A 27,694-nucleotide genomic window follows, 5' to 3' on the forward strand; every position below is an offset into this window, starting at 1 on the left:
ATTTCCTAAAATTCATTGCTCAAAAGTATTTAAGTTAAAAAGTGTCCCTAAATCAAATTTTAATTCCCATAAATGTCTACAGCAATGGTTACAAATTAGCATGAAATCTGAACTGGTGTTCTCTGGCAGTCTGCTCAGAGAAATGGGGACCAGATCTTAACATCAGGAATTATGAAGAGTTGCCAATACGTTTTCTAGTGAGAAGCATTTTCTTTCCAGTGTTCACTGTGATAAGAAGGTTGATAGTTCAAAGAATTTATTGCTGCTTTAGTATACATTATTAAATGAAGAAACATGTTAAACTCAAGGGAATTTTTATAGGTTACTTGCAATTGTTATTGCAGGCAACAACTTGTACATGATTTTATTTCCAAATCCACAAAAAACAAAATTTATACAAATCAGCACTGTAAAAATGTCAATTACAGCCCCAGAGGCTTTGCTGGCAGAATAATTGTCTAAATCCTAGGATATGGGAAACAGGATTTTTTTCTGAAGTCATCTTTTTTTTTTCCATTTTCTTTTTTTACAAAAAAAATTTACAAGTGAAATGTTACTACAAAACTTTTTATAAGGAATTTTTGCAAAACATTTACATTTTACCATCAACTATTTCTGTTTTAAAATCATTATGTAGATTTAATACCCTATGCTGCACATCAATTTATGTGGGATGACAACTTAGTGACATGCATAAAAAAAAACACCACAAGGCATTAAAATGAAGACTTAAATACAAATATTGTTGCAATAAAACAGTTATAAAATTGAAAAATAGGACCTAAACATCATGCTTATCTAAGTTTGACAAATTAACTTTTTCTCCTAGATTACACACTTTTATTACTGCTCTCATGAGAGTGTGATAAATAATGACTTAACATCAAGTTCTAATGTAATCAGCAACACATACACAAACCTAACCAAAGAAAGTATATTGTAAGAAAAAACTACTCTAACACTGGAGTTCTACCATGATAAATACATAGTTTTGCACTGATAATTACAATAAAGAAAAGTATTATAACAGTGGCAAAGGGAATGAACAGTGAAATGTCATTAAACAAGACTCTACTGCACATCTGTGCCCTATTACTTATAACAGCTATATCCCACTGAGTCAAATAAAGGACACTGAAATTTACGATTCTTATAAGAGAAAAGTGGATTCAGAATGGTATGCAGAAAAGACTGTCAGAATATTTCTAATTTCAGTGGTGAAATGTGCACCTGCTAACACAAATTAATATATTTTATATGCTATAAAGCTATCCAGACTCAGTTTGTTAAATTTATAATAGGCCTCATTGTTGATTAAAAAATAACTTCCATTTCTGAAGAGCATACATAGGTATGTATTAAAACTGGTTCATGGAATAATGGTGCAGAGAGCTCATACTTGGTATTATCAACAAAAAGTGTCACTCTGAGAAAACATGATTCAAACATTAAGAAAGTTTCTTTGCATAAAAAAAATTATAGCACTGATTGTGTAGCATAATGATAAAATATATATTTGATGTTTCAGCTCCTATATAATAAAATTAAAATTAACACTACCAAATGCTCCTCTGTACCAAACGAAACAAACTGATTCTGATGTTTTAAAGCCAGATACATCAGCTGTTTAAGAGTACATTAAATAAAATATACAAAACAATTTACAAAATCCAACTAAAATTTAAAGACTTTGTTACAAGTCTACAAAAGCTTTAAGAAACTTGAAATTTATAACCACAGTGTAAAATTTTTTCCTTTAATCTCAAAGCTTTTTTATACAAACTGAAAGCACAAAAGACCTTCAGTTTTATATAACGCTACAAAGGGCTGGCCTAAAGTGTACATAGTGTAAACAGTGATCATTACAGTATTTCTCCTTCATCAAAAATACAAGAAATATCACAATTTTGGAAGAGAATTCACATGAGTAGTACTTTTCCTGAAATAATAGGGGACGCACAAGAAAACATGTAGCTATATTCAAACAGTCCCTAAACTGATGATGTTAGTAAACCAAGCAGTTAAAAACTTCAGTTTTCAAACGGTCAATTCCAATTCCATTATGATTCTGTGTAAATACATTTTTAAAATAGCAAATATCTTACTAATATTTAGGCTATTGATATAATCCAAATATTTTTCATATGAAACTTTTGGCCATCTTTCCTATAAAACCCTTGCATAAACAACAAAATACATTTTTTCTTTAGTCACTTACTTAACTAAAAATGGTTCCAATTTTTAAAAAATAATTTTTGCTTCATAGTATCACACCTGTTACATTTTGTTAGGCTGCCTTTTTAGGGACAATTCAGTTACAGACATAACATAAAAACATTACTGTGTTATAAATTCTTAATCAGCCTTCTAACACAGTACTATATATAAAATAGGATTGGCAAATTTTTAGTAGAGAGGAAAACGGAAATTATAATGTAATTACAAGATAATTTTCTGCTGGACTTAAAAAAATTTTTTTGATAACTCTTTCTTTGGCTACCAAGTCAAAGCATAAAGAATTTTGCACACTGTCAACATAACTCATATTTACAGAATATGAAACTACAGACTGACTTATACTCTATGCAAATATTTCCTATATAAACATTTAAAATGAATTTTGTGGTACAACCCAGGGTTAGGAATATAATCAATCCTAACTTCAAAACCTTATATATCGTTGTCTCATTTTTCTGAAGCCATTATGAGTTTTGTTTCAATCATTTGTCACCCCCAGTATTTTCCTAAGGTTTTAATCTAAAGTTTAACCTATAGTTTAGCTCTAAGTTCCTCTTGTGTCTCCAAATGGAGAAAGTAATTAAATTTCACTGATTGTCTGCATACACACTACTATAATGTAGTGGTAATAAAGATCTGAGATGCATCTCAGATTACTTTTTTGGAACTTTTCTAATTCAACTGTTGAAGAATTTCTAACATTTAGAAAAGACGGCCAAAACTATTTTCAGTTGATTTTTCAAAAATCAAACTAAGAAAATAAAGTATTGTCCCTACCGTCAGTTAACTATCTTGTTTTCTGTGCTATAGAAAAAAGAAAAAAAAGGATCCATATAAAGTATTAGTGACTGGAAAGTATTTCAAGGAAAACAAATCCAATTAAGGTCCAGCCTGCAAACTAGTAAGGTCTGTCTTTCTAAACATGTTAACACATGATGTTAAAAGAGGGGAAGATTCAGTTTAAACAATATGTGACACATTTCCAAATAACTAAAACTTATAGTGTGAAGGAAATACTTTTCTGTTTCCAGTACATCCATTTGATTTTTGTATTTTTAAAATTCAACACTTCACATGTTGACCCTAAATCTTGGAATATTTAAAGAAGCCAAGAATAAAAACATGATTTCCTACTCTGTAATCCACTTGACCAGCCCATTTCCAGATTTTCAAAGGTGTGTAAACTTAAGTGCAGCACGAGAGGTCTCTGTTATAAATAACTTTTCAGAATTCTTCCATGTTGGCCGAAACATTGGGAGTTGCTGGATTTGAATCTTGAGAAATGGCTGCAACTGTGACAATTCTTGGGGAGCCAAGCACCTCTGTAACAGATGAGTCCAGTTCTCCCGAGGTAACAATGGCAAGAGCTGTCCCACCACCTTTCTTATTCTGATGCGTTTTGACATGTTTGGAGAGGTGATCACTCCGCATAAATCTTTTAGAACATTCTGGGCATTCAAATCTCTTTTCACCTAAACAAACAAACAAAAAAGCAAATAAATAGTAATTCATTTTATTCAAATAAAATTATAATGTTAAATAATTTCTCTTCTGATCACACTAAACTGTTTAACTTTTGACTAGTTGCAAAATACTTTATTTTTATTTTAAAAGTAGAGGCCTGGTGCACAAAATTCATGCAGGGGGTGTGTGTCCCTCAGCCCGAACTGCATCCTCTTACAATCCGGGACCACTGGTTCCTAACTACTCGCCTGCCTGATCACCCCTAACACCTCTGCCTGCCTGACTGATCGCCCCTAACCGCCTCTGCCTGCCTGCCTCATCACCCCTAACCACTCGCCAGCCTGCCTGATGCCCCTAACTGCTTCTGCCTGCCTGCCTCATCGCCCCTAACCACTTGCCTGCCTGCCTGATCGCCCTGGTCTCTGGTCATTCTGGCCGTTCCACCTTTTCAGTCGCTGGGCTTTTATATAGGATATAATCAAACAAGCAATGCAACACAATACAGAAAAAACAGCATGTGACTGGGAATAAGAGACACAAGTTAAAGTACTAGTTTTGCTAAGAACTGGAAGAAAAAGCTGAAGCAAATAAAATAACCACTCTGGGCTTCAGTTGCCCCATCTATGAAACAAGAGGGTTTCTAACAGATGATCTCAAAAATCTTTTCCAGGTATCATAATATATAGTGTTCAAGGTATGTCTACTCTTCCTTAAAAATTACTGTCTGGGTTTTGGTTATAATGCCAAAAAGCATGAAAATACCTTAGAACTACTTCAAATAAAATCACTTAATAATTTAATGGTGTATTGAGTTTCCTCACAAGGCAAAAACGAGAGTTAGGCAAATACTCAATTTAAACTAACAGAGTTTTTAGGTTTCCAAAGAATCAGACTGTCAGATTCTGGTACACAAAGTGATCCTTAAATATGTTCTCTTTAACATACAAGGCAGTTCTACTGGAACTATTCACATCTATATTCTGGAATAAAAACCAACTTGCCCTGGCCAGTGTTCTCAGTGGTTAGAGTGTCAGACCACAGGCTTGATTCCCAGTCAAGGGCACCTACCTGCGTTGCAGGTTTAATCCCAAACCCTGGTCAGGGCACATGAGGGAGGCAACCAATCGATGTCTCTCTCTCACATCAATATTTCTCTCTCCTTCCACTCTATCTTAAATCAATGGAAAAATATCCTCAGGTCAGGATTAACAAAACCCCTCTCCCCTACACACAAAAACACAACTAAATGTTACCAAAAGAAAAAACCTATTTCAATTTTATGTATAATAGATGAGGCACATAAAAAATTGATTAATTGGTATACTGTAATGTCCACGATGGATCAACTACTATCTTCTGTCCTTCCTTCTAAAATTGTTACTTAAGGGCCCTAGCTGGTTTGGCTCAGTGGATAGAGCATCGGCCTGTTGACTGAAGGGTACTGTGGTTTGATTCCGGTCAAGGACACATGCCTGGGCTTGCAGGCTGGATCCCCAGTAGGGGGCATGCAGGAAGCTGCCAATCAATGATTCTCTCTTATTGATGTTTCTATCTCTCCCTCTCCCTTCCTCTTTCTGAAATCAATAAAAATATACATACATATATATATGTGTGTGTGTATATATATACATATATATGTGTGTGTATATACATATATATATACACACATACATTAAAAAAATTGTTACTTAAGGGAATGGAAGTTTTCTCAGTCTGACAGTGGAACTTTGATAATAAAGTTCAGTTCAGCTGACTCCTTTTCTTGGCCCTACTTTTGACTAACCAATAGAAAATCTATAGGTTCAAGTTTGTCCATGTCAAATATTTTTCCCTCTTCTTTATAAGTTTGCTTTTTTAAAAAATTGCATTTGCAGTATCTCATTAAACTTTTCTTTCTCTTTCAGTCTTGAAAAATTAAATAAAAGGATAAATAAATGGTTTAGACAAAATTCTCAAAGAGATTAAAAATAAAAGCGGTTAAGCTTTAGGGTAAAGTCACTTGCACTGACAAATGCTGACACCTAGGCAAGGATGAAAAACAAGTAAATGAGGATTTAATTTTAGGATCAATTCTGAACTCCTTTTACCTTTCAAGTTTCTCATTTGCTTTCAAAAGAAAAATCCTGTGTACAATTCTTAAAGGTGAAAATAAATCTTAAAGATATTGTTTTACATTTTCGTTTTATTGATTTGTAAGTTAAGGCTCCAGAAATTAATTTTCATGGGAATCATACAATTTATTAATAACAGAGCAGGATTCAAGGCACCCAATTTCTAGTTTGAGTTTTCTGTGCTACATGACCAGAGTGCAACTAGAGACTGCTGTTCTTTTATAGCAACAATGGCCAAGCATAATCAGAAAAATCAGATGGCACGATATCATTCAGTAAGCACTAAATCAACTGGGTGATCAATCAAACACAGTGGCTGTTTAATAAATATTTGTTATCTGTGATGCTCATGAATTCAGTCATTTTTCAGTGAATATTTGTAAAACACTTGTGATGTGCCAGGCACTGATGATACAAAAATGAACAAGTGAAAATCTCTGACTTTAAGAAGCTTTCGAGACCTCGAGATAGTCATTTGAAACCATGTGGAGCTACGGTTAAGCTTCAATTAAGACAGAAATCCCCACCTACTCCATGGCAAACTGTAAGGTAAATGGGAAATGATGGTGACATGGTTTGTATGGGCACTTTCAGGGCTGTCCATTCCTAAGTGGTGTGGGTGTTCAATTAATTTCAAGTAACGAAAATCTGACCAGAATCTCAAAATAAGTAAACTATGTTGTACAATTAAACTATCACTAAAGAAATGACATTTTAGTTTATTATCCTTTTCCACAGAAGTGTTTTTTCTATGGTGTCAGACAATTTCTAAATTTCCTACCCTTAGCAAACATTATCTTAAGGAGGTACAGAGTTCTTGTACTAATTACACATACTGCAATATCTTTTAAATTATTTAATTATTCTTAGTAGGTTAATATTTTTGGTAATTAATATAATTACTTATCAAAACTATTGATACTAGTTTACTTATGGTAGGTAGAATGGCCACCCAAATATGTCCTAGAACTTGTGAGTATATTTTATTATATGGCAACTAAAGTTACAGAGGTTAACAGGGAAAGATTATTCTCAAATACCTAAGTGGGCCCATCCTAATCACATGGCTCTTAAAAGCCGAGAGACCTTTCTTTAGCTGGAGTCAGAGAGATGTAGCAGGAGAAATCAGACAGATTAGGAGCTGAGAGGAACTGGACCTGCTGTTGGTGGTGGTGGGGGGGGCGGGGCATATGAAAAGTATAAGAAGGAATGTTAGCAGCCTCCAGAGCAAACCCACCAGCCCCCCCGCTGACAGCCAGCAACGAAACAGGGACCCCCCATCCTACAATAACAAAAGCTGAATTTGCCTGACAGTGTGAATGATTTTGGAAACAAATTCTTCCCCTGAGCCTTCTTTAAGGAACACATCCCAGCGACACCTTGATTTTGACTTTGTGAGATGCTAGCTAAGCAGACACAGGCAGAACTTACTCGAACTTCAGACATAAAGAAACTGATACAATAAATGTGTGTAGTTTTAGGTTATTAAATTTGTATTTTGTTATGGCAACAGGAAACTAATAGTTATATAAAATATAACTTTAAAAAATTAAATTTTAGCTGATATTTAGTTCAAGATCTGTGGAATATCTTCATTACAAGAACACAAAGCATGTCAGGGACAAATTCAAAATTTTGTTTCTCTAAGAGAGCGGTTTACAACTGTTATTTCATGGCACACTATTTTGATCTCTTTTTCCTTAGATTGTTTTTTTTTTTTTTAAAAAAAAGACAACAGCCAACACAATAGCCATCCAGTACGAGGAAATCCAATTTATACCTTTCTTTTTGTCAGATTGGCAGATATTTCTTGGTGTGCTGCATAATTTTAGTAATTAGTTATCTGTGCCGTGAGATGAAAAAGGTTGAAAAATGCTTCTCTAAGAAAATCTCAAAAACATAATCCAAACAATTTTGGTTTAATAAACTGACTTCAGAAAACACAATTGCTTCTTTGCCTAGATTACTAAGAGAATGCCATGCTGTATTACATGATCATTAAAATATAGTAGAGTCTTTTACGATAACTTAAGTAGAAAATTCATATTTAGAAACATTACATCAGTGGTCGGCAAACTGCGGCTCGCGAGTCACATGCGGCTCTTTGGCCCCTTGAGTGTGGCCACGAAATTTCAATTGCACTGTGTGCACGCGCCCGCACGTGGTATTCTGTGGAAGAGCCACACTCAGGGGGCCGCAGTTTGCCGACCACTGCATTACATGACTTCTTAACATGATATTCTTAACAGTAATTTTTCTCAGAAAACACTTGGTTAGTTTCCTAATGGAATTGTAGATTTGAGGGATGAATGAAATAAATCAGATCTTTTAAGCCAGCGGTTCTCAACCCGTGGGTCGCGACCCCTTTGGCAGTCGAACAACCCTTTCACAGGGGTTGCCTAAGATCATCCTGCATATCAGATATTTACATGACGATTCGTAACAGTAGCAACGTTACAGTTATGAAGTAGCAACGAAAATAATGTTATGGTTGGGTCACAACATGAGGAACTGTATTTAAAGGGCCAGAAGGTTGAGAACCACTGTGTAAGCCATATTTATTGGAAGTTAACCATTAAGCGCCAATGATAGCTGTCACAGTTCTGCCTATAACCTGGTTTTTAAAATGTTACCCTCAAGCCTAAGCTAATACAATGTATAAAACATTTTATGAATTATTAATGTTATTTCTAAATTTGTCATTCAATAACATACTTCCATATTTATATATTAAAATTAATTTCATTGGCAAACTAGGGAACTGTATTCGTTTTCTGGGGCTTCTGTAAAAAATACCACAAACTGGGTGGCTTAAAACAAGAGATATTTATTCTCTCACAGTTCTCTCTTTTGGAGGCAGATGTCCAAAATCAAGGTATCAGTAGGGCAGTGTTCCCACCAGAGGCTCTAGAGAAGCATCCTTTGCTTGCCTCATCCTAGCCTTCTGGTAACGTCTGGCAATCCTTGGCACTCATTGGCTTGAAGCTGCATCTCTCCAATTTCCTCTGTCCTCACACAGCCTTTTCTTGTATCTCTCTGTCTTCTCCCCTTTTTATATGGTCGTCAGTCATTGGCTTGAAGGCGCATTAGGTCCTAAAATCTAGGCATAGTATCACTTCATCTTTCCAAATAAAGCCACATTCAGATACCAGGGTTAGGCCTTTTACAGAAATCATTTTTTTTATTTGTTCTAAGAAACCATTATTCAAACTAAGAGACTTGTAGTCTCTGGATTCCTCCAACCCTCCCCTCCAATATCCTCAACCCACCAATCCCTACTGAATACTCTTACCTACCTAGCCTAGAATATCTAAACGCATCTTTTCATGAGTACATTCTCCTCTATGATTACCTGTGGGTAAAAGTAAATTAAAAGGGGAAGGGATGATCATTTGAGTGAAGTCATGAGGCTTAAATTTTCTTGGAAGTAAATGACTAAGAGTAAGATGAGGCTGAGTGGAAGTTACAAAGGAAATAAAGACTTAAGAAGTTTTAGGTAATTACTAAAGCTGACAAAAAAGAATAAGATTAATAGACTGTTCTGAGAGACTGGTTGAGATATAAGTCCATGAATTTATAGGAACATTAGTTTGCATAGTAATTTTTTATTTCCTCCTTCAGCAATGATCTAGCCAAATATAGAAGCCCTTTTGTCATTTCATTATAAATGTGTTTTTTAACCCCTAAGAGTGCCGGGGAGCACGATCACGCTCCTCCTGTCATTCGCCAAAAGTGCTGGGAGCGCTATCACGCCCCTCCTGCAGTGTCACTATTAGATGCTAGTAGTTCACTCTTTATTGAAAGATGGCACCTAAGTGCAGATTTCCTAAACTGCTGTAAAATCAGCAAAAATGCCTTGGCAATTTTAGCATAGTTCCTAGGATATTGGTTGGCACTCAAAGGGTTAAAAAGCCATCTTATCTATAGATAGCTAAAAGCTAATAGTTTTAACTATCATCTGTAAGTAGATGACCACATCAAGATCCAGACTTCTCAACTCAATTGTGAACCGAGGCATCATTCAATATGACATCAACAGAACTTACCAACTCTTTCTAATCCATATAATTCTTCAGAAATAAAGAGGGGAAACAAAATCCAAAGGCATGAAAGAGGTAATGCCAATAAAGATGGTGACCTCCAAAAATTCACTCCTCTATGAAAATAATCAGAAAACTAAGCAAAAACTATCAAAACCAACCCTTTCTGACTCTGGAAATTAAATAAGGTTTGCAATAATTCAGGGAGTGTTTTTTAAAGAAAAATGGCTGAATCTTGCTTGACTAGAACAGAAAGCTTTGTGGTGTTTTAATTTGCTTAACTCCATTTTCTACTTCCCAGCAGCCTGGTAGCCACCAGAGAGAACAGAACAAACAGAGTTCCTTCAAATTCTCATTCCCAAAGAATGATCATTATTTGATCTGTCTGGTGGTTCTTTGGAAGACCCCATGTAAAAGACTTGCATTTAACTTACTTGGAGGTAGCCCAATGTGAAAAATCTTATTCAGGGTGGAGACAGTCAAGTGTTTGTTTAAACCAGTCACAGGTAAATGTTTTAACTTCATGATGACAGAGGCAATGAATAATATTTAGGACACGCAATAAATAAACTAAACAAAAAGCTTAAAAGCAAAAGCTGGGAGATAAGGAATTCATAGGAGTATTGAAAAGTTCTGACATACTCCCTGGAATCTAGACGGCTACATACATGCTTAGGGCAGTAAAGGCCCAAAATAGCCAAACTCTCACCTGTGCCTAACCTTTGAGGCTCTGCATAAGCAGAAAGTGAACTCTAAAGCAGAGTTGTCAATTGTCTGGCTGAGTGTTGAATGGTGCCCCAACATTCACACAGAGCCCCTCAGCAACAAAAATATTTATTGGTCTCAGGTATTTAAAGAAAAAATATTTGAAGGAATGATACTTAAAAACTTCTGAAATTTGATGAAAAACACTACCCTACACATCCAAGAAGTTCAATCAACTCCAAGTAGATTAAATGCAAAGAGATTCACAGTGGGACACATAATAATAAAAATGTTTAAAGTAAAAAACAAAGAGAGAATCTAGAGAGATTCTCTAGAGAAGTGACATCACCTACAAGGGATTATGGATAACAGTAACTGCTGAATTTTCATCATAGATCATGGAAGCCAGAAACCAGTGGGATAATATATTCAAAGAGATTGAAGAAAAAACCTGTCCACTAAGAATTCTATATACAGCAAAACTATTTTTCAGAAATAAGAAATTAAGATATTCCCAGTTTAATAAAAACAAAAACATTTCCCTCAGCAGATTGCACCTATAAGAAATACCAGGCTGAAATGAAAAGGTGATGGTAACTTAAATCCATATGAAGAAATAAAGAATACCAGGTAAGGCAGTATATAAATATGAAAGTCAGTATAAATGCATTTCTGATTTATAACTCATTTGGTCTCCTATCTGGTTTGAAACACAACTGCACAAAGCAATAATTTTAAACCTATGTTGAGGGTACACAATGTACAAAGATGTAACTGGTGAAAGTAACAGCAGATGGAAAGGCAGAGCTATATAAGAGAAAAATTTGTGTATACTATTGAAATAAAATTGGTATTAATCCAAACAAGATTGTTATAAAGTGTAAATTATAACCCCAAAGCAGGCAACCACTAAGAAAATAACTAAAGGTGGAGCTATTATTCTGGATAATTGAGTCAATTCTCTGGATGGGAAGAAAACAAAAACTAATAAAAAAAATCACCAATAATCTTAATTCAACTCTCTTTTCATCTACTTAGATACCGAAAAACAAAAAAGGGCCACAAAAACCTGGAATTCATCTTGTAAAATAAAATATAAATTAATGAAATAAATTCCAGATCATGTAATTATGCTGATGGAGTGGACGAAAGGTAAAAATGAGTTAAAAAATTTTAAACATCTTTCATATAATTGCTGAAGTGAATTCTATTTAATTTCCATTATTTCCAATATGACAGCTAATTATCACTAAAATTTTCATGTAAGCACTGAAAAAATAAGTGGAATATACAAGTCCAAAAAGAAACCAACTAACCTGTGTGGGTTCTTCTATGTCTCTGAAGCTCATCACTCCTTGTGAATCTTTTACCACAAAACATCCAGTTGCACACAAAAGGCCTTTCTCCAGTATGCCAGCGAAGATGTGCTCGTAAGTGAGATGTTTTGCCATAAACTTTTCCACATCCTTCAATATGACAGATGTGCTGTTTCTTTTTTCCGGGTTCATTACTGCCTCTAACAGAAACAAAAACCAAACATAATTACACTCCCAAATACCAAGCTTATAATTATGGAAAAGTAAAAGGGAATCAAAGTAATTAAATGATGCTCTTCTGCTCTAGCCTGTTTGGCTCAGCAGATAGAGCATCAGCTTGTGGACTGAAGGGTCCCAGATTCAGTTCTGATCAAGGGCACGTAACTCGGTTGCAGGCTCTATCCCCAGGGAATTCCCTTCTTCCACCCAATCCCAACTCCTGAGACTGCCTTGGATAGGGCAAGTTGAAAACACTGGGGTTTAGATCGCCCTTGACCCAACTCACCTGTAGTTCATAAATCAGAGGTCCCAGGCCATGAGAGGCAAGCCAAGAAAACCTGAGTTACTGATGCCCCCCTGCCAACAAGCACTCAGCTCTTAGAGCAGTGATGGCGAACCTTTTGAGCGCGGTGTGTCAGCATTTTGAAAAATCCTAAGTTAACTCTGGTGCCGTGTCACATATAGAAATTTTTTGATATTTGCAACCATAGTAAAACAAAGACTTATATTTTTGATATTTATTGTATATATTTAAATGCCATTTAACAAAGAAAAATCAACCAAAAAAGTGAGTTCGCATGTCACCTCTGACACGCGTGTCATAGGTTCGCCATCACTGTCCTAGAGCAAGGATGCCACTGAGAGAAAGGTGACTCCAGTTCCGGGCGAGTCTCTGGGGACCCAGACTCATACGGGAAGAAACTGAACTGTCTGGCAGCAGGCAGAACTCAAGGGGGGCTTTCTCTCAGAGGGGCTTGCAGTGATTTCCCAAGGGCCACTGAGACGCCAGGCCTCTTAGGGTAGGACTGGGGAGCAGCCATAGCTGTTTGCTCCGCTCTGCTGATTCCCCGAGACCCGGCCCCACCCAAGCTGTTCGCAGAGGCTTTTGCATATGAAAGGCCTGGCCCTGTGCAATCTAAAATTACCTAACAAACTACAGCTGGGTCAGAGAGACCCAGATAATCCAAAAGAAGGCCCAAGGTCCCACAGCAGACTGCACTGCTTTACAGCTGGGCCTCATCTGGGCACCTCCAAATCCCAAACAAAGAAGAGGAATCTGCAGATCTCTCCATACCTCCTGCTGGGTAGCCTCAGGCAGAGGCTAAATTAGCACCTCCTTAGAGATCCAAGAGCCAGTGTACCCAGTGGTCAGAGTGGGGCCATCCAGATTACAACTCCTCAGATCCATAAGGGACACACTCAGGGGGCAGACTCAGTGAGCACCAAAGCCCCACTGAAACAAGTCTTGCCCCATAAGGGTGTCTCCAGCACCGAAGTTCTCCCACCGTAGAAACAGCTGAATCTCACAGCCAATTGGCCTGGAGGTCAATTCCTCCCAGTGATACCAACTACAATCAAGGCTTAACTATAACAAGTCAGTGCTCACAGCCCACAAAGGGGTGCTTCAAGAGTGTCCACCTCAGGTAACTGGGGAGGCTGAGCCACTGGGCCCTAGAGGACACCTAGCATAGAAAACCGCTCTATCAACACAGGGAAGCATAAAAAATGCGAAGACAAAGAAACAGGTCACAAATGACAGAAATGGAGGAAAGCAAACTACTGGATATAGAGTTCAAAACCACGGTTTTAAGGTTTTTCAAGAATTTTCTAGAAACAGCCGATAAATTTAGTGAGACCGCCGATAAATTTAGTGAGACCCTCAATAGTCTAGTGAGACCCTCGAGGATATGAAAAAGGACCAACTAGAAATTAAGCATACATTGACTGAAATAAAGAAGAATATACAGAGATCCAACAGCAGACTAGAGGATCGCAAGAATCAAGTCAAAGATTTGAAGTATGAAGAAGTAAAAAACACCCAACTGGAAAAGCAAAAAGAAAAAAGAATCCAAAAATATGAAGATAGTGTAAGGAGCCTCTGGGACAACTTCAAGCGCACCAACATCTGAATTATAGGGGTGCCAGAAGAAGAGAGAAAGCAAGATATTGAAAACCTATTTGGAGAAATAATGACAGAAAACTTCCTCTACCCGGTGAAAGAAATAGACTTACAAGTCCAGGAAGCACAGAGAACCCCAAACAAAAGGAATCCAAAGAGGACCACACCAAGACACATCATAATTAAAATGCCAAGGACAAAAGACAAAGAGAGAATCTTAAAAGTAGCAAGAGAAAAAGAGTCAGTTACCTACAAGGGAGTACCCATACGACTGTCAGCTGACTTCTCAACAGAAACTTTGCAGGCCAGAAGGGAGTGGCAAGAAATATTCAAAGTGATGAATAGCAAGAACCTACAACCAAGATTACTTTACCCAGCAAAGCTATCATTCAGAATTGAAGGTCAGATAAAGAGTTTCACAGACAAGAAAAAGCTAAAGGAGTTCATCACCACCAAACCAGTATTATATGAAATAATGCTGAAAGGTATTCTTTAAGAAGAGGAAGAAGAAGAAAAAGGTAAAGATACAAAGTATGAACAACAAATACACATCTATCAACAAGTGAATCTGAAAATCAAATGAATAATCTGATGAACAGAATGAACTGGTGACTATAATAGAATCAGGGGCATAGAAAGGGAGTGGATTGACTATTCTTGGGGGGGAAAGGGGTGAGGGGGATTCGGAAGAGACTGGACAAAAATCGTGCACTTATGGATGAGGATAGTGGGTGGGGAGTGAGGGAGGAGGTTGGGGTGGGAACTGGGTGGAGGGGAGTTATGGGGGGAAAGAAGAGGAACAAATGTAATAATCTGAACAATAAAGATTTAATTAATAAAAAAAACCTGGAGATAAAGGAACACTTAGCAACTCATTCTATGAAAGCAAAACCAATCATTATAAGAAAACTACAGACCTATAGACCAATAACTCTTATGGACATAGATGCAAAAATCAACAAAATACGAGCAAACCAAATCCAGTAACATATAATAAAAACAATTATAAAACATGAGCGAGCTGGATTTAATCCTATGAATGTAAAAGTACTTTAACATCCAACAATCAATTACTGTAATATATCATATTGATAAAATAAAAGACAGAAACAACATGATCAGCTCAGTAGATACAGAAAAGCAATGGACAAAATCCAACACCCTTTCAAGATTAAAAAACAACAACCCACTCAATATAGTAGGAATAGAGCATGCTTTCTTAAGTTAAAGACACACATGAAATATCCAGAGCTAATATTATATTTAATGGCAAAAGACTGATGCTTTCCCCCTTAGATCAGGAACAAAACAATGATGTCCACTTTCTCCATTTTTATTCAATACTGTACTATAGGTTTTAGACAGGACAATCAGGTAAGTAAAAGAAACAAAAGTCATCAAGAATGGAAAGGACAAGCCCTAACCGGTTTGGCTCAGTGGATAGAGTGTCGACCTGGGGACAGAAGGGTCCCAAGTTCGATTCTGGTCAAGGGCATGTACCTTGGTTGTGGGCACATCCCCAGTGGGGAGTGTGCAGGAGGCAGCTGATCGATGTTTCTCTCTCATCGATGTTTCTAACTCTCTATCCCTCTCCCTTCCTCCCTGTAAACAATCAATAAAATATATATATTAAAAAAAAAAAAGAATGGAAAGGACAAAATCAAACTATCTCCATTTGCAGATGACATGATCTTACATATGGAAAACTGAGGAATCCACTAAAAAAATTATTAAAACTAATGAAAGAGTTTAGTCAGGTTGCAGGACTCAAAAATCAACATACAAAAAAATATTTCTATACATTTGCAATGAACAATCAAAATAACAGTTCCATTTACAACAGCATCAAAAAGAATAAAATACTTAGGAATAAATTTAACAAGAAAAGTACAAAACTATGAAAACTATGTTAGCTACTGTTACTACTGAAAGAAGTTAGAGAGAAGATCTAAATAGAAAACCACATTCCATTTGGATCAGAAGACTTAATACTGTTAAGTTGGCAATATTCCCCAAATTGATTTAAGATTGAATGCCACTGCCATTAGAATCTCATCTGCCTTCTTTATATAAACTGACAAGCTGATTCTAAAATGCACATATTTCAAGGGTCTCTACACAGCCAAAACAATATTGAAAACAAGTAACAAAGTCAGAAGACTCAAACTTCTGAATTTCAAGTTACTACAAAGCCAAAGTAATCAACACAGTGTGGTATTAGTATAGACAGACATATAGATCAATGAACAGAACTGAGAGTCCAGAAATAAACGTGTATGTCTAGGGTCAACTGCTTTTTAACTGGGATGCTATGACCATTCAGTACATGAGGAAAGCATAGTCTTTTCAACAAACAGTGCTGAGTGAACCCTTACCTCACACCATATAAAAAAATTAACCTCAAAATGATTGAAGACCTAAATGCAAGAGCAAAAGCTGTAACACTCTCACAAGAAAACAAGGAATTTTTGTGACCTCAGATTTGGTAATGAATTCTTAGATACAACACCAAAAGCAGAAGTAACCAAAGAAAAGACTGAAATTCATTAAAATAAAAACTTTTGTGCTGCCCTGGCCGATTTTGCTCAGTGGTTTGCTCAGTGGATAGAGTGTCGGCCTGCGGACTCAAGGGTCCCAGGTTCAATTCTGGTCAAGGACATGTACCTTGGTTGCGGGCACATCCCCAGTAGGGAGTGTGCAGGAGGCAGCTGATCGATGTTTCTCTCTCATCGATGTTTCTAACTCTCTATCCCTCCTCCCTCCTCTCTGTAAAACATCAATAAAATATATTTAAAAAAACAAAAATAAAAACTTTTGTGCTTCAAAGGACAATATCAAGGAAGTTAAAGGACAACTCACAGACTGGGAGAAAATGTTTACAAATCATGTATTTGATAAGGGATTTGTATCTAGAATATATAAAGAACCATTACAAAATAATAATAAAAAGAAATAAAATGAACAAAAGATAATAGATATTTCTCCAAATATACAATACGCAAATTGCCACCAAGCACATGAAAACATACCTATGTCAATAGTCATCAGGGAAATACAAATCAAAACCACCCTGAGTCGAAACCGGTTTGGCTCAGTGGATAGAGCGTCAGCCTGTGGACTGAAAGGTTCCGGGTTCGATTCCAGGCAAGGGCATGTACCTGGGTTGTGGGCACATCCCCAGTAGATGTGCAGGAGGCAGCTAATCGATGTTTCTTTCTCATCGATATTTCTAACTCTCTATCTCTCTCCCTTCCTCTCTGTAAAAAACCAATAAAATATATTTTAAAAAAAACAAACCACCCTGAAATACGTCATACCCACTAGGTTGGCTATAATAAAAAAGTCAGATTATAACAAGTGTTGGCAATAATGTAGAGAAATCAAAACCCTCATATAGTGCTGGTGGGAACATAAAATGCTTCAGCCACGTTGAAAACATTCTGACAGTTCTTCAAATGGTTAGACTAGAGTCACCATATGAACCAGTAATTCCATTCCTAGGCATATACCTAAGAGAAATGAAAACATATGTCTACACACAAAGTTGTATAAGAATGTTTACAGCAAAAAGGAAGGAAGGAAGGAAGGAAGGAAGGAAGGAAGGAAGGAAGGAAGGAAGGAAGGAAGGAAGGAAGGAAAGAAGGTAGGTTGGTTCATAGCAGCAGAATAGCCAAGGGGTGAAAAATGTCAAATGTCCATCAACTGATGAATGGATGAGTAAAAAATTGTATATATAGTACATACAATGAAATATTATTTGTTCGTTAAAGAGATTAAAGTGCTAATGCATGCTTTAATACAAAAAAACATTAGGCTAAGTGAATAAAACCAGTCACAAAAGACCACATATTATGTGACACATTATACGAATCTTCAGGATAGGCAAATCTATAAAGCTATAGTGGTCACCTAGAGCTGGGAAGGGTGGGAATGAGGGGGGTAATGGCTAGAGAATACAGGGTTTCTTTAGGGGGTGACAAAAATGTGCTAAAATTAATTGTGGTGATGGATGTACTAAATCCATCTGTGAGAATATTAAAAAGTATTGAAATGTATACTTTAAATGACTGAATTGTATGGCATGTAAGTTTTATATCAATAAAGTTATTTAAAGTTTTTACACAATAAATGAAAAAAATTAAACAATTGCAAAAAAATGTAAGGTACAAGGTGCAGAATTATTCCTAGAACAGCTCAATTTAATCCCCTTCATACCAACACTATATCTCAACTGTGGACTACAAAGCTAGTGCTGTTCTAATGATCAAAGTACCCAACCAATGGCGTGGCTTTAACTATTATATGCCTGCCAGAGAGGCAGAGTTGGAAATGGAGCATTTACCTTCCTTCTCCTTCTCTACAATTCGGACAGGAACAGGCAACTCTTCGAAGCCTCTTGCCAGGCTGTACCTCTTGATCAGAAGCTTGCTGGCCTTGCTGCAAATGCACTTGTGTGAGTTGGTCAGGACTAACAGCACCTATCGTTGCATTAGCAATTCCTCCAACTGCTACAGTTACAGGAGCTATTGTAGCTTGTTGGACTTTTACGCCATCTTGTCCTTGCTGCTGACCTAAAAGTGGGAGGAAAAGAGTATTATGTTTTCTACTCGAGAAAGGAAAACAATAATTTCAATGTAAACATTATAAAACTACCATATTTTTTCTAATAGGTACAAACAGCAAAGGGGTTAATGGTTTATACTATGCCAATGCTCCTAAAATAGAGTATTTTTACTTCAGGCTGCCTCTATAGCTGGTTGGTGGGACTATATACATCAATCATCTAACCCTCTTGTGGCTTAATTTCTCCATTTGTAAAATGAAGATAATAATACTTGCTACCTACCTACCTCACTGAAGTGCTGTGAGGATTCATGAGACATTATTTGAAAAGCACTTTGAGATCCTCAGATGAAAGATGCTATATAAATACAAAGCATTATTATTACCATTTCCACAGTAAGCAACATATCTCATTCACTCCAAGAAAATGAATGAAAAGTAACGACATTTTCTCATTCCTAAATACTTCAAATTAAGCAAATATCTCTTTATTGAAGTATTTTTAAATTATGCACATTGAGTTAGTTTTTTTCAATGTAAAAACACCTATGTTTAATACATACTATTACTATAATCATAAAACAGACTTTTAGAACATTGACTTTGTCCACTCATTTTCTATAGCTTAGACTTCACCTCTCAGGTTAGCACATATACCAACTTGGCTTCTTCATCAGGGAAAAATATAAATAATACATACTTTGACAAAAAAAAAAAGCTATTTACATGGCTTAAATTGATCCTTATGTGCATGTGAGTATGCTTTATAATTTTCCTTTCTTTCAACACAGTCTACTTCCTCCCCATCAGGTGTGGGAATAGGAAGTATATAAATGGAAAACACCTATCTATAAAGGAATGCTTCCACCTCAGAGAGTTGATGAGGATTAAGAAGTTAATTTTTACAAATCCCTTATCACAGTGCCAAACACAGAATTGCTCATTACATGTTAGCTACTGTTACTACTGAATAAAATATGGTAGCAGAAATAAACATGTGCCTACTGGGTATAAAATGAAAGGGATTATTTTAAAGCTGCATATGTAGTATTTTAACCATGTTTTGGATTGGGACTATTGGCTATCTGGGTGTGCATGGGGTGGGGGTGAGGCAAAGAAATTTAGATAATCCCCTATCACACACAAAAATAAAATGCAAACAGGTTTGTATAAAAAATAAAACACGTCAAACCCCAAAATCCTAAATGTAAAAAAACTAAAACAAACCAGAACAAAAAATATTAGAAGAAAATACAGAAGAACCACAGGGTCTTTTAAACAAAACCCCAAAACAAAACACAAAAGGAAATAATGATAAACTTGACCATTATCAGAATTTTATATTTCTTAAAAGTATACAATTTTACCTATCAATCTTTAGATCAAAATCTGTGGAGTAATCTTTATTTTTGTTTCTTATCTGTATCTCATGCCCTGCTGACTGCTCCTTCAAAATAGATCTAGGATCCAAGCATTTCTCCACCACTTCCAAGCCACTGTTTTTTCTTACTTGATTACTACAACAGTTTCTTAACTGGTCTCCTTGCCACTACTGCCCTCCTTCCTCTATAAATTTATTCTTTAAAAACATTTTTTTATTTATTGATTTGAGAGAGAGGAATAGAGAATGGGAAGAAGGGAGAAAGGGAGGAAGGGGGGGGACAGAGAAAAGAGAAGGGGAGAGGGAGAAGAAGAGGGAGAGAGGGAGAGAGGGAGAGAGGGAGAGAGGGAGAGAGGGAGAGAGGGAGAGAGGGAGAGAGGGAGAGACAGAGACACTTGACCTGCTGTCCTACTCATTCATGCATTCATTGGTTGATTCTTGTATGTGCCCTGACTGAGGATCAAACTCACAACCTTGGTATATTGGTTGTGACACTTCAACTAACTGAGCTACCGGCCAGGTCTATAAGTTCATTCTTAACACAGTTCCCAGAAGACTTGTTCTAAAATGTAAGACATATCATGTCAGCTCTCTGCTTAAAACCCAACAGGTTCAAAATGAGTGTGTGTGTGTGGTTTTTTTTTTTATACATAGCCTATGAAATAAGGTCATCTACTAGAACTGATCAGGAAAAACAAAAACTGTTGATTTCTGTAACAGAAACCTGTAATCAAGGGCTGGAGAGACTTCTTACTGTTAATCACAATTCTTAATTGAGCCTATTTAGCTTTACTTATTTCCTTTACAGACTAAATTCAGAGTCTGTCTAAACCAGTGGTTCTCAACTTTCTTAATGGCGTGACCCTTTAATACAGTTCCTCATGTTGTGGTGATCCCCAACCATAAAATTATTTTCGTTGCTACTTCATAACTGTAATTTTGCTACTGTTATGAATCGTAATGTAAATATCTAAAATGCAGGATGTATTTAAGTGACCCCTGTGATAGGGTCATTTGACACCCAAAGGGGTCGCGACCCACAGGTTGAGAACCACTGGTCTAAATAAATGTCTAAGGATCTCTGAAGATATATACAGAAAAGAACATGTCTCTACATTGCCAATAAACACAGTATGCGGTAGACTTTGGTTTGCTTTATAATCTGACTTAAAACAAACAAGGAAGCTGTATATTCCTAAACAACCTATACAATAAAAGGCTAATATGCAAATTGATCGAATGACAGAATGACTGGTTGCTATGACACACATTGACCACCAGGGAGCAGACGCTCAATGCAGGAGCTACCCCCTGGTGGTCAGTACGCTCCCACAGGGGGAGCGTCGCTCAGCCAGAAGCGGGGTTCACAGATGGAGAGTGCAGTGGTGGTGGTGAGAGCCTCTCCTGCCTTTGTGGCAGGCGGACATCCCCCAACGGCTCCCGGACTGTGAGGGGGCACTGGCTGGGCTGAGGGACCCCACCCAGTGCATGAAATTTCATGCACCAGGTATATCTACGGCTAGGGAAATGGGGAGAAAAAACGGGAAGTGATGGTTAATGTGTCATAATAAGACTATGAAAAAGTCCTAAAATTAGATCATAGTGATAGTTGTACAACTCTGCCAATATAGTAAAGGCCACTGTAAACTTTAAAAATGGCTGTATTGTATGATATATGAATCATACCCCAATAAAGCTTTTTTTAAAGGTAACTATAAAAAAATTTCTACTTTTGTTGGTTCTAAATCTCAACTAGTGGTTCTCAATAAGGTAATTTTGTCTTCCAGGGGATATTTGGCAACATCTTAAAATATTTTTGATCAACACACCTTGGCAAACTACTACTGTTATTTAGTAGGCAGAGAGTAGGGATGCTGTAACAAATCAACAATGCACAAAACAGGCCCTCAAAATAAAGACTTATCTGGCCTAAAATGTCAACATTAAAAAGCCCTGCTTAAGGAGAAACCAAGATGGCAGCATAGGTAAACACCGGAAATTGCTGCCTCCCACAACCACTTCAAAAATACAACTAAAAGACAAAACGGACATCATCCAGAACCACAGGAAAGCTGGCTGAGTGGAAATTCTACAACTAGAAGGAAAGAGAAAAGCACTGAGACTCAGAGGAGGTGCAGAAGTAAAGTGCAGAGGTACGGAGGCGCACGCCAAAAGGGCTGGCAGCTGAGGACGCGGTTGTCTTTTTCAATCAGGAGGGAGTCTCAAGCTCCCGACTACTCTGAACTCCAGTTCCAGGTGAGTCTCTGGGGATCCAGACTCATACGGGGAGAAACTGGATTGTCTGACATCAGGCAGAACTCGAGGGCGGCTTTCTCTCAGAGGTGCTCGCGGGGCCTCTTAGGGTAGGACTGGGGAGCAGCCATAGCTGCTTGCTCCGCCCTGTTGATCCCGAGACCCTGCCCCACCCAAGCTGTTCGCAGAGGCTTTTGCATATGAAAGGCCTGGGCCTTTGCAACCTGAAAATTACCTAACAAACTGCAGCTGAATCAGAGAGACCCAGAACTTCCAAAAGAAGGTCCAAGGCCCCACAGCAACTTGCATTGCTTCACAGCTGGGCCTCATCTGGGCACCTCCAAATCCCAAACAAAGAAGAGGAATCTCTCCATAGCTCCTGCTGGGTAGCCTCAGGCAGAGGCTAAATTAGCACCTCCTTAGAGATCCAAGAGCCAGTGTACCCAGTGGTCAGAGTGGGACCATCCAGATTATAACTCCTCAGATCCATAAGGACATACTCAGGGGGAAGACTCGGTGAGCACCAAAGCCCCACTGAAGCAAGTCTTGCCCCAGAAGGGTGTCTCCAGCTCAGAAGTTCTCCCACTGCAGACACAGCTGAAACTCACAGCCAATTGGCCTGGAGGTCAATTCCTCCCAGTGATACCTACAACAATCAAGGCTTAACTACAACAAGACTGTGCACGAAGACCACAACGGGGTGCACCAAGAGTGTCCTCCTCAGGTAATTGGGGAGGCTGAGCCACTGGGCCCTAGAGGACACCTAAAACAGAAAGCCACTCTATCAACACAGGGAAGCATAAAAAACGTGGAGACAAAGAAACAAGTCACAAATGACAGAAATGGAGGAAAGCAAACTAATGGAGGACATAGAGTTCAAAACCACAGTTATAAGGTTTTTCAAGAATTTTCTAGAAACCGCCGATAAATTTAGTGAGACCCTCAAGAAATCTAGTGAGAACGCGGATAAATTTAGTGAGACCCTCGAGGTTATGAAAAAGGACCAACTAGAAATTAAGCATACACTGTCAGAAATAAAGGATATTATGCAGAGTTCCAACAGCAGACTAGAGGATCGCAAGAATCAAGTCAAAGATTTGAAATACGAAGAAGCAAAAATCACCCAACCGGAAAAACAAAAACAAAAAAGAATCCAAAAATATGAAGATAGTGTAAGGAGCCTCTGGGACAACTTCAAGTGTACCAACATCCGAATTATGGGGGATGCCAGAAGAAGAGAGAAAGCAAGATATTGAAAACCTATTTGGAGAAATAATGACAGAAAACTTCCCCTACCTGCTGAAAGAAATAGACTTACAAGTCCAGGAAGCACAGAGAACCCCAAACAAAAGGAATCCAAAGAGGACCACACCAAGACACATCATAATTAAAATGCCAAGGACAAAAGACAAAGAGAGAATCCTAAAAGCAGCAAGAGAAAATAAGTCAGTCACCTACAAGGGAGTACCCATATGACTGTCAGCTGACTTCTCAACAGAAACTTTGCAGGCCAGAAGGGAGTGGCAAGAAATATTCAAAGTGTTGAATGCCAAGAATCTACAACCAAGATTACTTTATCCAGCAAAGTTATCATTCAGAATTGAAGGTCAGATAAAGAGCTTCACAGATAAGGAAAAGCTAAAGGAGTTCATCACCACCAAACCAGTATTATATGAAATGCTGAAAGGTATCCTTTAAGAAGAGGAAGAAGAAGAAAAAGGTAAAGATACAAATTATGAACAACAAGTACACATCTATCAACAAGTGAATCTAAAAATCAAGTGAATAAATAATCTGATGAACACAATAAACTGGTGAATATAATAGAATCAGGGGCATAGAAAGGGAGTGGACTGACTACTCTCGGGGGAAAGGGGTGTGGGGGGTTTGGGAAGAGACTGGACAAAAATTATACACCCATGGATGAGGACAGAGGGTGGCGGGGGTAAGGGCAGAGGGTGGGGTGGGAACTGGGTGGAGAGGAGCTATGGGGGGGGGAAAGAGGAACAACTGTAATAATCTGAACAATAAAGATTTAATTAAAAAAAAAAAGCCCTGCTTAAGATGAATTTCCAAATAACTAATGATCATGGCTCTCATTTATTCACATAATTATAAATAACCTTAACTAATTTTGAAGTATATGAAAACTTATATGGTACATTTATATACCTATAAAAACTATAAACTATATGACTGTGAATTAACACCTTTACAAACATAGTAATATAAATCTGGAACTAAGATTTGACAGTATGTCAGACATGACTTGCACAGTGTAATACAGTGGTAGTAAAAAGAATATCACAAGTTTGGAAATTATGTTTATTAGTTATATTTCTTTAGCATATTCAAAAAATGTAACTATGTGTTTTTCTACAGAACCATAAACTGAAAATATTTATAATAATAAAAGTATAATGTGCTAATTAGACCAGATGCCCTTCCAGATGAAGCCAGGGCTACGAGGGAAGTCAGTGCCGGCAGCTAGGGAAAGGAAGGCCTACTCTTGCACGAATTTCGTGCATCACGCCTCTAGTTAAGACATAACTGAATGTTCTCTGTACTTCTTAAAAAATACATTTTTTTTTTTAATTTCAGAGAGGAAGAAAGAGATAGAAACATCAATGGTGAGAATCATTGACCAGCTGCTTCCTGCACGACCCACACTGGGGATCAAGCCCGCAACCCAGGCATGTGCGCTGACTGGGAATGGAACCATAACCTGGTTCATAAGTTGACGCTCAACCACTTAGCAACACCAGCCGGGCTCTCTGCACTTCTTAAACGAAGGTGACCATATTAGCCAATGACTGCCAGAACTATTTACATAGCATGGGTCATGTTAATTTGTAAACCAACATTGAGTTACTGAGTAGGCACAACAGACAGTTTAGCAATCTACAGATTAAACAGAGCTTTGGGGTCAGGCAGATCTGTCTTTGCATTCTAATTCTCTCTGCAGTTTCTTTGAGGACCTGAAAGTGATGGGAATTAGCTGAGATAACAGATAACATATGTATGTAACACAGCACACAATATCCTGAATATGACAAATACTCAAGAGGAACGTTAACTCCAATACAAAGAAATTGCATAATTTATTAAGTATAAATACTTAATAAGAGCCATTCAGATTTCTACAAGTCTTAGATCTCTAGATGAGAATCTAGTGTACAAGTGAAATGTATTCATTCAAAAAACATTTCCTGAGTACCTGCTATGTAAGTTTGCTCAAAATCCACTTCATTGATATGGTTTGAAATGGTTGTAATTTAATTTGGAGATTTTTCTATGCATCGATATACCTATAATGCTTTTTTAAAAAGTAGTGCCATCATCACAGGGATTAATTTTCCAAAAGTGTTACAGCAAGATTTGAGGACATCGCTAAAAAACATCAGCATGTAAAACTATTTCTGACAAGAAAGAACATTAAATAGATTAAAATAGTCGCTGCAAAAATAATGTTTCCCTAAAGAATTTTATATGTAGAATTGTAACACACTTTAATTTTAAGATGCTCTTCTTGAGAAAATCCAATGACATTTTTAATGTTCTATACAGAATATAAGAAAAGTGAATAGTAAGCATAATCATTATTTATCTAGAACTATAATTTTTAAGACACTACTAGAAGGCAACAATATTCTAGTTATTAGAATAAACTCGACAGTACTGGATACAGCTTCCATCCTAAGAAAACTCATAATGACCACCACCAGGCACCATGTTAGGCCCTTTCACAGACTTCACACAATAACCTGCTGACCTACCTCCTAATGCTCTGATCCCATGTTCACCAATTCATTTTGATTATTTCGTTTGTCAAATACTTTGATACCAGAAACAGAAGACTAAGAGCATTCCAATAATTGGAAAGATTTATGTCTTAGCTTATATTAAAAATAGAAAAACAACAAAAAAAGTATTTAGCCTCTTGTGAATGATTTTATAAATCAATTTGTCTACAATTTGAACTTGAAAACCAGTTGCCAAATTTTTAAAGCAAGAAACTAAATCATAGATCTATTTTGATCCTATCAAAGAACACTCTGGAGAAGCCTAATCTAACACAAGAAAACTACCTAACCATGTTAAATACAAATATTATACATACACACTTCAATAATGCAATAAAAATAATTTAATTTAAAAACTTTCAAAGTTTATTTAAAAAAAATAGTTTGCAAATTATGCAAAAACATACAAAACATGCATTGAGTCATTACAATTAAATGTGCCTGTATAAAACTCTGAAAACATAATGGTACAAACTCCCAAATCAATGTCCCAGATATTGGCAATACCTTAGCGTCATGGGAAAGTTAACAGACCTCCATAAATGCTTAGTTTAAAAAATATGTATGACACTGGCTCTTATAAATATTTAAGTGTGTCTAAGTCATCTTTTTCTAGTGCCCATGTTCCATAAACAATCTTGTTAATTTTCTTAACTTGCACCAGTATTATTCCTACAATCTTATCATTGAAATAATGATAGAAATATCTGATGTTTGTAATAAAAGTTCCTATTTTCCTCCAAAATTATTGGGTTATAGAATATTACTTGGCAATTCTCAGAATTACAAATTCATGGGCACACAAATAAAAGGACTGAATTTGTATATATTTTCCCTCCTCCTAATTTAGGAGGTTGACACACAAATAATCCAATGTATAAAGCTGCTCCGGTTTGTGTGTTCAGTACAATTTACTACAATGAGCATTTACTGACTGCCTCCCAGGGGTCAGGAATACTCATGAGTAAGGCAGGAATTGGGGAGAAAAGCTTAGTCAAAAACAAAGACATACACTCCTCTCTGACTTCCAGGCATTTCTATTTACTCTGGCCTTTATCCAGATTAAGGGTCACCCTTCTCAATTCTTTGTTCATATAGGGAAAAGTTTGTGTTGTAGAAACCCCCCCAAGTAGGCAAACAACAGACCCCAGAAGAATCAGAGTAATTCCTTGAAGCAGAATTGCAATAAAACACAAACAAAAAAACACTTTCTAATTTTCTCAGGTTCCATTCATTCTTTAATGAAGCATACTCATTTAAAAGGGTGGTTAAAAAAAAAATCAACGGAAAACCTGATTACTTCTATGTGGACTTTTAATACGTAGTTTTTCAAAATCTAAAGCTTATTCCAGTTATTTAGAGGTAAATGGAGTCACCATAGGTAGGCTTCAACTGATATGGCCTCTATCACAAACTTTATCCTACTTTAGGCTCTCTCGCTTTTTGAAAACAAAGTATTAAAGTTTTAATAACTTGAAATGTCTACAACTGGAAATCTATGAAGGTTTTGAGGAAGGGAAAAGTGCATAATCAAATCTGAGTTTTAGAAAAACTCTGGAATGTCAAGTATGTGACAGAAAAGCTAGAGGCAGAGAAGCCAGTTAAGAAGCAATTTGACCTTCTAGATCAGTGGTTCTCAACCTTGGCTGCACATTAGAATCACCTGGGAATGAGGCCCAGAAATTAGGATTTTAAAAAGAT

At 37.0% G+C, this 27,694-nt stretch overlaps 1 protein-coding gene across 6 annotated transcripts in view; it reads right to left on the reverse strand.

The window, feature by feature from the left end:
• Positions 1–297: 297 nt before the first annotated feature.
• Positions 298–27,694, reverse strand: part of SP4 (Sp4 transcription factor) — a 58,841-nt gene continuing 31,444 nt past the window's right edge. For all 6 annotated transcript variants that reach the window (XM_036327942.1, XM_036327939.1, XM_036327940.1 and 3 more), the window contains 3 exons: positions 18,336–18,564; positions 11,875–12,074; positions 298–3,710 (listed from right to left, as the gene is read on the reverse strand). In XM_036327942.1, coding sequence (XP_036183835.1) covers positions 3,463–3,710; positions 11,875–12,074; positions 18,336–18,564 — 677 coding nt within the window. In that variant the 3' untranslated portion in view covers positions 298–3,462. The remainder of the gene's footprint in view (positions 3,711–11,874; positions 12,075–18,335; positions 18,565–27,694) is intronic.

Source organism: Myotis myotis, unplaced genomic scaffold, assembly GCF_014108235.1.
Source record: "Myotis myotis isolate mMyoMyo1 unplaced genomic scaffold, mMyoMyo1.p scaffold_m19_p_11, whole genome shotgun sequence".
In the NCBI taxonomy this organism is placed as follows: Eukaryota; Metazoa; Chordata; class Mammalia; order Chiroptera; family Vespertilionidae; genus Myotis; species Myotis myotis.